Raw genomic sequence first — 17,408 nt, forward strand, 5'->3', positions numbered from 1 at the left:
GAAACTAACACAACAATGTAAAGCAATTATACTCCAATAAAGATGTTTAAAAAAAAGAGAAGACTTTCTAGTTAGAATGCTGTGATTATACTGTAGCTGGAATTGAATATATCCAATTTTCTGAGAATGAATAATAATCATAGTATGAGATATGATAATATAGTCTCAAATATTTTGTCTAGTTAAAAAAGTGTTTGCCACCAAAATGGGATAGATAATCTATGCCAACTGAAGAATTTCCAGTTGTCTACATTAATTTATACATTTGTCTGTTGGGCATTATATCTTGTGTGAAAGATTTCTAAATGATGTGCTGTTTCAAAATCTTAACGTGGTCTTCATTTCTAGCTGTTGTTCAGTAGTACTGGTTTGAATCATAGTATTCTACTAAAAATAAATCATAAATTATGACAATAAATAAATGAAAGCTAAAAAAAATAAGTGGAAATCAGAAAAATGAGAGTGTTGATTCAACTGATCAATTTTAATCTCAATTACATCTAATTTAATCAAATATACACTCAGGTATGAAGGAAAATTAACAAAAAGATATAAAATATGGGAAATATAGTTTTAGAAGACTATCTTTAAAATCTTTAGAGATTTTATTAACTTTTTTAGCCCTCCAAAGGCAGCATCCCTTATCAGTCTACTTGTCTGACTTTTAATTATCCAAGTTTGAACACTGTCAGAAAAGGATTAAGAACAAAATAAGGGGAATTCATGCAGAATTTTTTGTCTATCCAATTGGCAGAAATTATTTCAGTGATCACTTCCCATACTAGCAAGGGCTCAAACAACCTGCCTATACTATAGTGGTAGAAGTGTAAATTAATATTACCAATTCTAGCAAGCAATCAAGAGTTTTCTAAATGTTTATACTCTCTAACCAATTAATTCCACTTTTAGGAATTTAGCTTAAGGAAATAATCAGAAATGCACACAAATATTTCTATGCATGGATATTCATCATAGCAATATTTGTAATACTGAAAAAAATGAAAACAATCTAACAAAAGGGGAATAGATAAATTACTGTATGATCCACTTATATGACTAAATGTTATGTAGTCATCTTGTCTTCATAAATACTGACTGAAATATTGGCAGATGCAATGATGTTCTCTAGAATTTGCTTCACATGAATAATCCAGGGAGGGAGAGCATAGAGTTATAGATGAAATGAGATTGGCTGGTTGAGAAATACTGAAGCTGGTTGATGGATTCATGGGGTTCACTAAACTATTCAGTATAATTTCATATACGTTTGAAATTTTCCATAATAAAGTAAAAAAATACATGGGGAATTTAAAATAAAACAATACAAAACTGATTTTGTAACATGAATCAAAGTTTATAAACAAAAAATGATTATACACAGAAATAATACACCAAGATGTTTAACAGTAGTTATCTCTGAGTTATACCTTATTATTTTTATGGGTTTTTTTTAACTCTCAACTTTTCCTAAATGAATATGGATTAGGGTTACAATCAGAAAAACATATTTTGAAAGCTACTTTGAAAGAATTTCAAGTCAGATGAAAAAGGAACATTTAACTCGAAGAACAAAGAAACATACAGAACTTCACTGAATCAATTAATTTGATTTTCCAACTGATTTTATTAAATATAAATCTTCGTGGGCTCTCCGGCCTAGTCTAAAGTCCAAATTCCTCAATATATAAAGTCCTCTTCACCCGAGCCCCAGCCCTCCTTTTCAGTCTCTTCTCCCACCAAACTCCTTGGGTAACAGTACAGAATCTTCTCACCTAGGCACCTTCATGCCTGTCATGCAATACATCATGTTTTGGGAATCCAGTTAGTTCTCTACACATCTGCCTCTCCCGCTGGATTATAAACTCTGCCAGACACATATCAAAAGCACATCTTCTCCCTCCATACGCCATCGTGCCTAGCACACTGCCTCATAAATAAGAGGAGTGACCATAGATCTAATAAATTTAACTAGTGGACTCAGCCACAAATTGAAACTTGCAGCACAAATAAGGCATTTCCAAAATTATATAAACTTTCTAAGAAATGATTACCTGCAGAAACTGAAGATTAATTACCAAATAATATCATTTAATATCATAAACCCTTTAATATCAAATAATTTCATTAAATATCATAGCCCCCTTTAAAAAGAGCAACTTCTAAAAGCCTTCATTAAGGTGACATTAAGGGTCATTTTGGTTTTCTTTTTCGGAATTTCCACTACTACTGATGAAATATTTTTATAAAGAAAAATCATTTTTAACAACTTTATTATTATCAGTTTGGGAATCAGATCTAAGTTTCAGAATCAACATGACTTTCCAGCAATGTGCCAACTCACCTAACAGCTGTGGTCCTGTGGATGAGCATCTCTGTTTGCTCTGACAAGTCTGATGGAAGCAGAAGCTCCACTGGCTGCAGGCATAATATCCGAGTTTCTAGCTCTGAACGGGAAGCAGAGTCCTGGAAACTGTCGAACACAACCTCACCTGTGACGGGCTGCACCCCCTAAAAACAAAAATATAATGGCACAGAAAATATATATTTTTCCCCATTATAACTATGACACAGCATCAATAAACATGGAAATAGTAAAGACGACACTCACAAGTAAGTACCTGCATTTCTAAAATGTTTGAAAACCTGTCTGCTTTCCAAGACTCTTAAATAAGAAGTCAGACTCACCAATCTAAACTATGCTACATGGGATTTTAGAGAGACACCCTGAGTCCAACTAAGTCCTGGATCTAACACACCGGACTGAGTGACTGTGACAAGTCATTAAACCCTCCTGGGCCTCAAGGTCATCCTCTGTAACTGGGGATAAACCAGCCTACTTCCCTCACAGAGTTATTGTAAGGGTCAAATCAGAAAACAAATGAACACCTTCTAAGCTATAAAGTACTGTACAAATAGTGGCTGCCAATACTGAGAGTAAGAAGTGACATGTTTCTAGAAACGTGGCCACCAGAGTAGGAGTAAGGTACTATTTCAATATATAAAATTAATAAATAAAAAATATAGGGGGGGGGGCTTCCCTGGTGGCGCAGTGGTTGAGAGTCCGCCTGCCGATGCAGGGGACGTGGGTTCGTGTCCCGGTCCGGGAAGATCCCACAGGCTGCAGAGCGGCTGGCCCCGTGAGCCATGGCCGCTGAGCCTGCGCGTCCGGAGCCTGTGCTCCGCAGCGGAAGAGGCCACAGCAGTGAGAGGCCCGCGTACCGCAAAAAAAAAAAAAAAAAAAAAAAAAATATAGGGGGGATGGGAATGTCTGTCCTGAAGGTGAGGTCTGGGTGGCTCACCACAGCATCCACTACACAGCTTTTCTTTCTGGCATGTTAATTTCTTTATTGGAGTCACATTCTTTTGGATTTTTTAATTAAAAAGATTTTTTTTTGGCTGCATTGGGTCTCCGTTGTGGCACGTGGGCTTTCTCTAGTTGCAAAAGCCTTCTTGGAATCTGACATGTTATCACTTTGGGACCGCTGGCCAGCTGCTCCTGACTTGGCCACATGAAGGCTCAGACTGTCCCAGTCTCTAAACTGAAGAGAACTAACACTATTAGCATATCTCTCACTACCAATGCAAGGTATTTTAATGAAGAGTAACAGGAGGACATCTACAAATCCCAGACTGGCATATGCAAGTTCTGAGGAATGGTGGAATAACCCAATGTATCTGGGTGACCTTTGGAGACAGCTGTGACAGAACTACAACAGGGCAGTGGCTGACACCCAACTCACAGCTCATCTTCTCCAACCGTGTGGCTGATGGGTCAGGGTGCTCCAGCAGGCTGTCAGGCCTGAGCCTCTGACATGGGAGAGCCGAATTCAGGACATTGGTCCATCAGAGACCTCCCAGCGCCATGTAAATCAATCTGTGAGAGCTCTCCCAGATATCTCCATCTCAACGCTAAGACCCAGCTCCACTCAATGACCAGCAAGCTCCAATGCTGGGCACCCCATGCCAAACAACTAGCAAGACAGAAACACGACCCCACCCACTAGCAGAGAGGCTGCCTAAACTCATACTAAGTTCACAGACACCCCAAAACACACCACCAGATGTGGTCCTGCCCACCAGAACACAGGCACCAGTACCCTCCACCAGGAAGCCTACACAACCCACTCAACCATACTTACCCAATGGGGGCAGACACCAAAAACAACGGGAACTACAAACCTGCAGACTAGGAAAAGGACACCCCAAACACAGTAAGTTAAACAAAAGGAGAAGACAGAGAAATACCCAGCAGGTGAAGGAGCAAGGTAAAAACCCACCAGAGCAAAAAAATGAAGAGGAAATACAGAGTCTACCTGAAAAAGAATTCAGAGTAATGATAGAAAAGATAATACAAACTCTTGGAAATGGATCAGGAATGAGGAATGAGGAAAACACAAGAAACGTTTAACAAGGACCTAGAAGAACTAAAGAGCAAACAAACAATGATGAACACCACAAAAAATGAAATTTAAAATTCTCTAGAAGGAATCAATAGCAGAATAACTCAGGCAGAAGAACAGATAAGTGACCTGGAAGACAAAATAGTGGAAATAACTACCACAAAGCAGAATGAACAAAAAAGAATGAAAAGAACTGAGGACAGTCTCAGAGACCTCTGGGACAACATTAAATGCACCATAATTTGAATTATAGGGGTCCCACAAGAAGAAGAGAAAAAGAAAGGGACTAAGAAAATATTTGAAGAGATTATAGTTGAAAATTTCCTTAATATGGGAAAGGAAATAGTCAATAAAGCCCAGGAAGCGCAGAGAGTCCCATACAGGAGAAATCCAAAGAGAAACACTCCAAGACACATATTAATCAAACTATCAAAAATTAAATACAAAGAAAAAATATTAAAAGCAGCAAGGGAAAAGCAACAAATAACATACAAGGGAATCCCCATAAGGTTAACAGTTGATCTTTCATCAGAAACTCTGCAAGCCAGAAGGGAGTGGCAGGACATATTTAAACTGATGAAAAGGAAAAAGATTACTCTACCCAGCAGGGATCTCATTCAGGTTCAACAGAGAAATTAAAGCCTTTACAGACAAGCAAAAGCTAAGAAAATTCAGCACTACCAAATCCGCTTTACAACAAATGCTAAAGGAACTTTTCTAGGCAGGAAACACAAGAGAAGGAAAAGACCTACAATAACAAACCCAAAACAATTAAGAAAATGGTAATAGGAAAATACATATCAATAATTACCTTAAATGTAAATGGACTAAATGCTCCAACCAAAATACACAGACAGGCAGAATGGATACAAAAACAAGACCTGTACATATGCTGTCTTCAAGAGACCCACTTCAGACCTAGGGACATATACAGACTGAAAGTGAGGGGATGGAAAAAGATATTCCATGCAAATGGAAATCAAAAAAAAGCTGGAGTAGCAATTCTCATATCAGACATAATAGACTTTAAAATAAAGACTACTGGGTTTCCCTGGTGGCGCAGTGGTTGAGAATCTGCCTGCCAATGCAGGGGACATGGGTTCGAGCCGTGGTCTGGGAAGATCCCACATGCCACGGAGCAACTAGGCCCGTGAGCCACAACTACTGAGCCTGCGCATCTGGAGCTTGTGCTCCGCAACAAGACAGGCCGCGACAGTGAGAGGCCCACACACCGCGATGAAGAGTGGCCCCCCGCTTGCCGCAACTAGAGAAAGGCCTCGCACAGAAACGAAGACCCAACACAACCAAAAATAATAAATGAATAAAAAAATAAAGACTATTACAAGAGACAAAGAAGGACACTACATAATGATCAAGGGATCAATCCAAGAAGATATAACAATTGTAAATATTTATGCACCCAACATAGGAGCACCTCAATATATAAGGTGCTGTATATGCTAACAGTCATAAAAGGGGAAATCAACAGTAACACAATCATAGTACGGGACTTTAACACCCTACTTTCACCAATGGACAGATCATCCAAAATGAAAATAAATAAGGAAACACAAGCTTTAAATGACACATTAAACAAGACGGATTTAAATGATATTTATAGCACATTCCATCCAAAAACAACAGAATACACTTTATTCTCAAGTGCTCATAGAACATTCTCCAGGATAGATCATATCTTGGGTCACAAATCAAGCCTTGATAAATTTAAGAAAATTGAAATTGTGTCAATTATCTTTTCCAAACACAATGCTATAAAACTAGATATCAATTACAGGAAAAAGACTGTAAAAAATACAAACACATGGAGACTAAACAATACACTACTAAATAACCAAGAGATCACTCAAGAAATCAAAGAGGAAATCAAAGAATACCTAGAAACAAATGACAATGAAAACACAACGACCCAAAACCTATGGGATGCAGCAAAAGCAGTTCTAAGAGGGAAGTTTATAGCAATACAATCCTACCTCAAGAAACAAGAAATATCTCGAATAAACAACCTAAACTTACACCTAAAGTAATTAGAGAAAGAAGAACAAAAAAACCCCACAGTTAGCAGAAGGAGAGAAATCATAAAGATCAGATCAGAAATAAATGAAAAAGAAATGAAGGAAACAATAGCAACGATCAATAAAACTAAAAGCTGGTTCTTTGAGAAGATAAACAGAATTGATAAACCATTAGCCAGACTCATCAAGAAAAAAAGGGAGAAGACTCAAATCAACAGAATTAGAAATGAAAAAGAAGTGACAACTGACACTGCAGAAATACAAAGGATCATGAGAGATTACTACAAGCAACTCTATGCCAATAAAATGGCCAACCTGGAAGAAATGGACAAATTCTTAGAAAAGCACAACCTTCCAACACTGAACCAGGAAAAAACAGAAAATATAAACAGACCAATCACAAGCACTGAAATTGGAAACTGTGATTAAAAATCTTCCAACAAACAAAAGCCCAGGACCAGATGGCTTCACAGGCGAATTCTAGCAAACATTTAGAGAAGAGTTAACACCTATCCTTCTGAAACTCTTCCAAAATAAAGCAGAGGGAGGAACACTCCCAAACTCATTCTACGAGGCCACCATCACCTTGATACCAAAGCCAGACAAAGATGTCACAAAGAAAGAAAACTACAGGCCATCTATCACTGACGAAGATAGATGCAAAAAACCTCAACAACATACTAGCAAACAGAATCCAACAGCACATTAAAAGGATCATACACCCTGATCAAGTGGAGCTTATCCCAGGAATACAAGGATTCTTCAATATACACAAATCAATCAATGTGATAAACCATATTATCATACTGAAGGAGAAAACCCATATGATCATCTCAACAGATTCAGAAAAAGCTTTCGACAAAATTCAACACCCACGTATGATAAAAACCCTCCAGAAAGTAGGCATAGAGGGAACTTACCCCAACATAATAAAGGCCATATATGACAAACCCACAGCCAACCTTGTTCTCAATGGTGAAAAACTGAAACCATTTCCTCTAAGATCAGGAACAAAACAAGTTTGCCCACTCTCACCACTATTATTCAACACAGTTTTGGAAGTTTTAGCCACAGCAATCAGAGACGAAAACCAAAAAAAGGAATCCAACTGGAAAAGAAGTAAAACTGTCACTGTTTTCAGATGACATGATACTATACATAGAGAATCCCAAAGATGCTACCAGAAAACTACTAGAGCTAATCAATTAATCTGGTAAAGTAGCAGGATACAAAATAATGCACAGAAATCTCTTGCATTCTTATACACTAATGATGACAAATCTGAAAGAGAAATTAAGGAAAGACTCCCATTTACCATTGCAACAACAAAAAAATAAAATACCTAGGAATAAACCTATCTAAGGAGACAAAAAACCTGTATGCAGAAAACTATAAGACACTGATGAAAGAAATTAAAGATGATACAAACAGATGGAGATTTACTCTTGGATTGGAAGAATCAACACTGTGAAAATGACTATACTACCCAAAGCAATGTACAGATTTAGTGCAGTCCCTATCAAACTACCAATGGCATTTTTCACAGAACCAGAACAAAAATGACCCCGAACAGCCAAAGCAATCTTGAGTAAGAAAAATGGAGATGGAGAAATCAGGCTCCTTGACTTCAGACTATACTACAAAGCTACAGTAATCAAGGCAGTATGGTACTGGCATAAAAACAGAAATATAGATCAATGGAACAAGATAGAAAGCCCAAAGATAAACCCACACACATATGGTCACCTTATTTTTGATAAAGCAGGCAAGAATATACAATGGAGAAAAGACAGCCTTTTCAATAAGTGGTGCTGGGAAAACTGGACAGCTACGTGTAAAGAATGAAATTAGAACACTCCCTAACACCATACATAAAAATAAACTCAAACTGGATTAAAGACCTAAATGTAAGGCCAGACACTATAAAACTCTTAGAGGAAAACATAAGTAGAACACTCTATGACATAAATCACAGAAAGATCCTTTTTGACCCACCCCCTAGAGAAATGGAAACAAAACCAAAAATAAACAAATGGGACCTAATGAAACTTAAAAGCTTTTGCACAGCAAAGGAAACCATAAACAAGACAAAAAGACAACCCTCAGAATGGGAGAAAATATTTGCAAATGAAGCAACTGACAAAGGATTAATCTCCAAAATATACAAGCAGCTTATGCAGCTCAATATCAAAAAAGCAAACAACCCAATCCAAAAATGGGCAGAAGACCTAAATAGACATTTCTCCAAAGATATACAGGTTGCCAACATACACATGAAAGGATGCTCAACATCATTAATCATTAGAGAAATGCAAATCAAAACTACAATGAGGTATCACCTCACACTGGTCAGAAGGGCCATCATCAAAAAGTCTACAAACAATAAATGCTGGAGAGGGTGTGGAAAAATGCCCTCTTGCACTGTTGGTGGGAATGTAAATTGACACAGCCACTAGGGAGAACAGTATGGAGGTTCCTTAAAAAGCTAAAAATAGAACTACCATATGACCCAGCAATACCACTACTGAGCATATACCCTGAGAAAACCATAATTCAAAAAGTCATGTACCACAATGTTCATTGTAGCACTATTTACAATAGCCAGGACATGGAAGCAACCTAAGTGTCCATCAATAGATGAATGGATAAAGAAGATGTGGCACATATATACAATGGAATATTACTCAGCCATAAAAAGAAACAAAATTGAGTTATTTGTAGTGAGGTGGATGGACCTAGAGTCTGTCATACAGAGTAAACTAAGTCAGAAAAAGAAAAATAAACACTGTATGCTAACACATATATATGGAATCAAAAAAAAAAAAGATTCTGAAAAACCTAAGGGCAGGACTGGAATAATGACGTAGGCATGGAGAGTATACTTGAGGACATGGGGAGAGGGAGGGGTGGGCTGGGACAAGGTGAGAGAGTGGCATGGACATATATACATTACCAAATGTAAAACAGATAGCTAGTGGAAAGCAGCCGCATAGCACAGGAAGATCAGCTCAGTGCTTTGTGACCACCTAGAGGGGTGGGATAGGGAGGGTGGGAGGGAGACGCAAGAGGGAGGGGATATGGGGATATATGTATACATATGGCTAATTCACTTTGTTATACAGCAGAAGCTAACGCACCAATGTAGAGCAATTATACTCCAATAAAAACGTTGAAGGAAAAAAAAGTATAATTTTTGCAAAAAAAAATCAAATATAACAAACTCTGATAAACACCTTGTACATAGTCTGTCCAGGGAAACAACTATGATAACCAAGAGCCATCTCCATCACCCCAAGCCAATAATAGCCAAGATAACCTGGAAAAGATCATAGTTTGGAAAAGAAGAAAAAGATTTAGTAATTTACTCAAGGTCATGGGGCAATAAAGTGGTGGAGGCAAGATTCACATAGTCTGACTCCACAAGCCACACTCGTACTCACTACTGACAATCATGAAAGGCATGGGGCTAGTTACAGACTGCATGAGCTAACAGGAGGAAAAACAACCAGTCCCTACACTCATGGACATCTGGTGGAAAGTCAACTGACAGAGCCTCTCCAGAAAACTGCCTGGCATTTTCTAAGGAAGCTGAAAACATCCACATCCTATAACTCAGCAATTCCTCCCCTACCTATATACTCGAGCAACTCAGGCACATGTATAAGGCATGTGCAAAAAGGTTGACAGTGTATCCTTTGTACAAGCAAAAACTGGAAAGAATCCACAAGAATGAAAAAACTGTAAAATGAAATACAATGTAGCAATGACAACAAAAAAACTACTAAGGTAACACATGTAATACCTGATAAATCCCATGTACAAAATGGTAAACAAAGAAGCAAGACCCAAAAGGATACATACAATATATTTACATTTATATACTTTTTAAGGTCGTAAAACTGTATCTAAAAGCAAGGGAATTATTATCTTAAAGTCTGGATTATGGTTACCTCCAGAGGGAAGGGGCCCTTCTGTGAGCAGTGCTGTATTTCCTAACCTGGGTGGTTGTCTCCATATTACACTGTAAATTTCTGTTTTATGCATTTTTTCCTCGATTATTTTATAACTTTTTAAAAAAATCACTCATTTTTGGCTCAAGGAAGTTCCTTAATTCTAGTCCAGAGGCCTTCTCTAGTGGCCAGATAGCTGGACTGTAAGTACATTAGCATACACATATAAGTTTATCTCCCAATCTACAACCAAATTTTTACAAAAGCTATTAACGGAAGTTCAAGTAATAAATTTATCAGCCAGATAAATTCCCCTCTGCTTTTTTAAATCAGAGAAATGGTCTATGTCATAAAACCTGCAACATGTACTACTCTGTGTGATATGTAACATTGATAAACCCATAGTCAGTCTGTATAAAGCTGTGCATTGCCCAGCCTGACGGTAGCGGGCCTGATGGCAGTGGCAGTACAACACAAAAGCCTTTGATTTCAGACTAACTACCAGTATCCAAAGGATGACTCCTAGGTAGTGACTGGGGAACATGTGACACTCACCACAACAGGGAAAAACCCAGCAAGAACAGGGTAAAGGAAGATGAGATCCATTTCAGCCACACTGAATTTGAGTGCCTTGGCCAATGAAGAGTTGGAAGCAAGAGCCTGGAGCTCACAAGAGAGGTGCAGCCTGGACCAGACCTCTGGATGTCATCAGCCCAAAAGTGGTTGGTGAGGTAAAGAATGGGTCCCAAGAAAATGCCTGAGATGCAAACTATCATTTCTTTGTGTTTTTTTTTTTTTTGCATGCCAGTTCATACACTACGGTTAACTTTGGCAGTAGGCCAGAGCATATTTCTAACCGCGCAAAGTAGGAGTTGTATACTATCAGCTCTGCTCCTTAGATTGAGTTCCAGGTAAATATAAAATAGCACATTACATCTGATAAAGCTTAAAAGCAAGTAACCTTACTATTTGTAGGTAGGTTCAATTGCCTGCAGCTAGATAAAAAGTACTTCTCAAGGGTAAAAAAATCATTTAGAGCCATCCAACAGTAATGCAAACTCCAGAGAGAAAGACTTACTGATTAAGCAAATGTCAAGTTAGCACAAAGTTATGCAGTCAGAATGAGGTATTAAAAGGTACTTTGGAGACATTTGGGTTGTAAGAATTTTTGTTAATATTGTAGCTGGTTGCAGAAGTTTGTAAAAAACAAAGAGAATGAGTTATTATTAGGCAAAGGGTCCTACTTGTGCTTAACAGAACAAGGGAGTCTAATAGTTCCAAAGGGCCCTTAAACCTAAGATTTTTTTTTCCCAGACCGGAGCACGAACCTGTGTCCCCCGCATGGGCAGGTGGACTCTCAACCACTGTGCCACCAGGGAAGCCCTTAAACCTAAGATTTTAAGCAGAGTCCAAGTAAGTCTATAAATGGGCAAATCTGCTCACAAATTGCCAGAAGTCAAGATCAATAAAACTATGATTCACAAATTATACTTACCTGGAAGACTGGTTATAAGTATTCCTAATCCTTATTAAAAAGAGAGTTTTGCTTTAATCCACTGCTTCTGAGGCTCTATTTACAATAGCCCGGAGATGGAAACAACCTAAATGTCCATCATCAGATGAATGGCTAAAAACGATGTGGCACATATATACAATGGAATATTACTCAGCCATAAAAAGAAACAAAATTGAGCTATTTGTAATGAGGAGGATGGACCTAGAGTCTGTCATACAGAGTGAAGTAAGTCAGAAAGAGAAAGACAAATACCGTATGCTAACACACATATATGGAATTTAAGAAAAAAAAATGTCAAAAAGAATCTAGGGGTAAGACAGGAATAAAGACACAGACCTACTAGAGAATGGACTTGAGGATATGGGGAGGGGGAAGGGTATGCTGGGACAAAGTGAGAGAGTGGCATAGACATATATACACTACCAAACGTAAAATAGATAGCTAGTGGGAAGCAGCCGCATAGCACAGGGAGATCAGCTCGGTGCTTTGTGACCACCTAGAGGGGTGGGATAGGGAGGGTGGGAGGAAGGGAGACACAAGAGGGAGGAGATATGGGAACATATGTATATGTATAACTGATTCGCTTTGTTATAAAGCAGAAACTAACACACCATTGCAGAGCAATTATACTCCAATAAAGATGTAAAAAAAAAAAAAGAGAGTTTTGTACTAGCCAGCTATCATTTCCCTTTAACTCTTGAACTTTCCTCTAGACTAGATATGACAATCCCATAATCATTTGTGTTTAACTTCAAATCCCTAGAGGAAATTTGTAAAACCCTTTGTTATCCATGCATGTGTTGACTTTTATTCTGCTATCTGTACACTGTCCACATGCATGCCTGTCACTGGGTCTATCTTCAACCCTAAACTGCTAGAGCCCATGGACAGAAACTATCTGGATCCCTCCACAGCACAGAGTGCCAAGTAGCCACCTGAGAAAATTATAAATAGTAATTTAACATATAAAATTAGGAGGAAAATGCTTTTCTAGTATAATTACTTGAGGACACAACCTATCAGATAGCCTCATTATAAACCACACATGATTACTCATATTTAAAGATTCCTTGAACATCTATCATTCGTTCTTTTTTTTTTTAATTTATTTATTTATTTATTTATTTTTGGCTGTGTTGGATCTTCGTTCCTGTGCACAGGCTTTCTCTAGGGGAGGCGAGCGGGGGCTACTCTTCATTGCGGTGCGCGGGCTTTTCATTGCGGTGGCTTCTCTTGTTGCAGAGCACAGGCTCTAGGTGCACAGGCTCAGCAGTTGTGGTTCGCGGGCTCTAGAGCGCAGGCTCAACAGTTGTGGCTCACGGGCTTAGTTGCTCCGCACCATGTGGGACCTTCGCAGACCAGGGCTTGAACCTGTGTCCCCTGCACTGGCAGGCAGATTCTTAACCACTGCGCTACCAGGGAAGTCCCTATCATTCATTCTTCACCTACAAAGTACTTACCACAAGTCCAATGAAAACGTTCCCCTTTTTTTTGTCTTTAACATTTTCCTTATTTTCACAGATACACAGAAGATAGCTGGTAGAAGTATCAGTCATTATCTCATCGACATTAACAGCATCATCCAGCTTGACTAAAGGATTTACATGTAATAATCATTAAAGAAAAACAAATGCTACATTCCCATTAGCTTTTCTCCCTTAAAATAATGGTTCATTTTCCTGGGCATTTTTGCTTTATGCAAAATGGAAATTAATGGAATAAAACAGCCTTCAGAATTTGGGTAGAAGCTAAGCAGGCCTCTAAATAAGCACATCTGTAATAAACCATAACAGCAATACCTTCACACAGTATCATTTAAGACCTTATCCCTACATTCTTTTATTCTGAGAGACCTGACCCCATTCCACAGTAAACAAAATGCTTCCTTATCATATTTGATATATAATTATTTGGTTTTTAAATAGTTGATAGAAGTTTATGACTTTGCTGTTAAAATCATTTTGCTTCGAGTAACTCATTGAATTTTTCAATGACCATAAACTGGGGGGCCATCATTATATATACTGAGGGTTCTTGCAAGTGAGAAAGCTTACAAACCATTTTCAAAAGTAATAAAATTCTTATGATGCTAACAATTAATGAAGATGACCTACTATTATGTTTTATAAGCAGTTAACTGTGTGTTAACTTGGTAGCTTTCTTTTCACATTTTGAAGTAAGTAAGTTATTTTTTAGGTCTCATCTTAGGAAGATCTATAGGAGCTTGTAAGCCCTCAGCATCTAACCACTGCCCACAAAGGCCTAGGAAAGATGCAATTTCGTATCAGTTGCTAACTTGCTATCATCTTTTATCAGGCTCTCTTTTTTCTTGCTCTTACAATACAATGAACTCTCCTTTTACTGTGGCATTTGAAAAATGCTTCTTTCCAGCCAATATCAACTCTTCTCTCTTCAGTACCTTACTAATCACAGGTCAAGGTAACCATACTGCCTCATCTCATCAAAAAGGTACCCAATCAAAGAACAGTTTTAAAAAATGCTGTTTAAAACAAAGCCCTTGTAACATTTAAGAAGAACAATTCCTATTTGAAAAGGATATCTTCTCCAATAAGTGTAGATTTTGTATAAAGAGCAGTCAATTTCCGGGAAAAGAGTGAACTTTTGTTGTCCCCAATGGCTTTTAACGCAGCTGTTTCAGTTTGTTTCACAACTCCCACCTTCAACAAAAGTAAGAAATACTGCATATCAAATACGATGGAAAATTTGTTAACAAAACATTAATTCTAGACTTTGAAAGGTTAATTCTGAAACATTTAAAGTAAACAAATTAGTCCACAATGTCCAGAGGTAGGGCTTAAGTAATAAGTACCACAAGGACCTTGCAAGTGTGGATAAATCACTATGAAACACTCCATCACAGAGTTGAAAAAACTTTTTACCCTAAATATCTAGTATGTTAAAAACTCATGGATCCAATAATTATGACAAATTTTAATTTCTCCAAAATACCAAATTCCAAAACCAGTTATAGCCTACCATCTTAGAAAACATTTCCCTCTCTGGAAGAGACTCTAATCCCCTTTTCCCACAAGTTGAAGCCAAAGCTGACCTTATATCCCTTGGCCACAAGGCGGCGTACGTGAACAAACAGCCGGTGAGTAGGTATGCTTGCTGTCATAAAGTTGTGATCTAAATGGCAATAGATATTGAGCTCCCGGGCTGCAATCTAAAAAAATTTAAGAAGAAAGTATCAATAAATTTCTACTTCTAGATTCCCTGTGAGTGCTTGTTCACTTTGTTAAAAATCCATCAAGGTATACATTTAGGATTTGTGCACTTCTCTGTGCGGTATGTCAATAAAAAATTTAAAAGACATTCGCTGTGTAGAAGCCTATGGTTTTATCTTTTTTTTAACAGTGTCCATGGCCTAACCTCAAAGCCAACATCTATATTTATAAACAACTCAGAAAAATAACAGGTTTTCTTTTATGTCCTTAGATCTATCAAAACCTTAAAAGTGCTGAGCTTTCCCTGCACAACACAGAGACCATGAGACTGAAGTAGAATAAGAATTTGCTACTTAGCACATGCAAATAACTGAAAATTAGGAGATACCACGGAGTATATGTACATGATGAACCTCCTTGGACAGAGGGCATCTTTGAGGACATGAGAAGAGAACCCCCTGGTCTGGTTAGCTACTTAAAGATGCATGAATGATAGGAATGCAGAATCAGGCAGCACCACCTGATTCCCTACGTTTTTCTACAAAGTCCCAGGGCTTAGATTTTGCCCACTGGAGCCACGGAATTGGAGTCATTCCTCCACTCTCACTCCCCTATACCACCCGTCTCTGAACTGTATTAGTTCATCACTGCAGGGCAAGAAGACATCAGTCTTTACTGTGGTCAAGGCTGAATTTAGCACTCAACCTAGAGAGAAAGGCAGAGAACAGCACTTCCTTTCACCCCTTCATCTGTAAGAGGCCAACCACGTGGTTCCTGTCCTCAGGAAACACGCGGATGCCGTTTCAAAGTCTAATTTCATGACACAGAAGAGAGCACCATGCCATCTGAACTAGAGAACACCACTTTCCTGCCACAGGACTTAGGACACTAGAAGAACAAAAGTTGGCCAGGTCTCTACTCCCCATTCATGAGGTGGCAGACGAGCCACCTCATCACTCTCTGAAGATGTACTATCCAACCAGGCCTAAAACTAAGGGATCATCACAATCATTCGTGACTTCAACAGCACCACCAGCAATACCAAGCCTAAGCTTGCCCCTAAATGCTCAAATTTACTTTTAACCTTCTTAACTTAGGCCTATATCAAACACCCCAAATTAAATACAAACCCAACTTAGACTAAGATAGCAAGACAGCTGATATACGGAGACTTGTAAGACTTCACACACTTGTTGGTGGCTGGCAGAGTTAATGTGCTCTTCCACTGAGATCTAACTATGTTCCTGGCTATGAAAATTCATAAGTTAAGGGTAAAAAGAGGAATATCTGTACATCTCAATTTTCTTTTTCTTGCTTGAGTCTTCATTAGGAATACTCACATGATTATGGTTCATTCACAATTGACTTTCGATGGATGAAAGGTACTGGGCCAGCACCATGGAGAATAAGCACGAACATTCCAATAGGGACCCCTCACTTCCTTCCCCACAGATCTAGCATCCACCAAGTTTGCTTGTGTCTATTTTTAGTTTTTACTTTAAATGAAAGTATTTTTGAAGGTAATTGATCACATTAGCTTCTCCATAAGGTCAGAAAATGAAATAAAAATACTGGAAAATATTTAAGGCTGGACAAAAAAACAGGAAACAGTGTCTGAGAAAACAACTTACCTCTGCATCTTCCCCAAAGAATCTATACTTATATCCACATTCCACACACAAAATTGCATCTTTCTGCTGCTGCTTCATTTCTATGTATTGTAATTCTAAGGGGGTGTAGATGCTTTTGGTCCGTTTGTTAGATGGTTTAGAATCAGAAGTTTTCTGTAAGTTTTCACAACTGCTATGTGATGATCCACAATGACTGAGTGTCTTGTCCTGGCAACCGAAAGATTTTTATAGTTTAAAAAGTATTAACTGTAATAATAGTTCCAGAACGTAAATTTGGCACAAAGCTAATAATTGGTGAATCCAAGTGAAAAGTTTACAAGAGTATATCATATATTAGGCATATTTTCTTGCAGGTTTGGAATTTTTTCAAAGTAAATGACTTAAAATAGTGAGCCAAACTAAACTACTGTATAATTATTTGAGCAAATTTTGAAAGCCTAAACTAAAAAAGCTTTCTATACTTCTCTTTAAATTGGATTTCATTAAACCAATTATAATTAACCATTTTCTTTTCTTTATTCCCAGATATATAAGGCACAAAAGGTCATCAGGCATCCATCTGTCTCCCTCAGCGGTAAGGCAAAACCACTTTCAACAAGCATGCCAGCAGCTAAAGCTGCACTTAATGTTTAAATTTCTAAGTACAGTCTAAAAGATAGTATATTCCATAATCTTTATTCCAAGAAAGAA

The 17,408-nt window shown here is 38.0% G+C and overlaps 1 protein-coding gene across 6 annotated transcripts in view; it reads right to left on the bottom strand.

Moving 5' to 3' along the window:
• Positions 1–17,408, bottom strand: part of MSH3 (mutS homolog 3) — a 193,083-nt gene that overhangs the window by 159,233 nt on the left and 16,442 nt on the right. For all 6 annotated transcript variants that reach the window (XM_032628629.1, XM_032628625.1, XM_032628626.1 and 3 more), the window contains 5 exons: positions 16,719–16,925; positions 14,970–15,086; positions 14,460–14,577; positions 13,360–13,505; positions 2,342–2,508 (listed from right to left, as the gene is read on the bottom strand). In XM_032628629.1, the coding sequence (XP_032484520.1) occupies positions 2,342–2,508; positions 13,360–13,505; positions 14,460–14,577; positions 14,970–15,086; positions 16,719–16,925 (755 nt within the window). The remainder of the gene's footprint in view (positions 1–2,341; positions 2,509–13,359; positions 13,506–14,459; positions 14,578–14,969; positions 15,087–16,718; positions 16,926–17,408) is intronic.

Source organism: Phocoena sinus, chromosome 3 (genome assembly GCF_008692025.1).
Source record: "Phocoena sinus isolate mPhoSin1 chromosome 3, mPhoSin1.pri, whole genome shotgun sequence".
Taxonomy (NCBI): Eukaryota; Metazoa; Chordata; class Mammalia; order Artiodactyla; family Phocoenidae; genus Phocoena; species Phocoena sinus.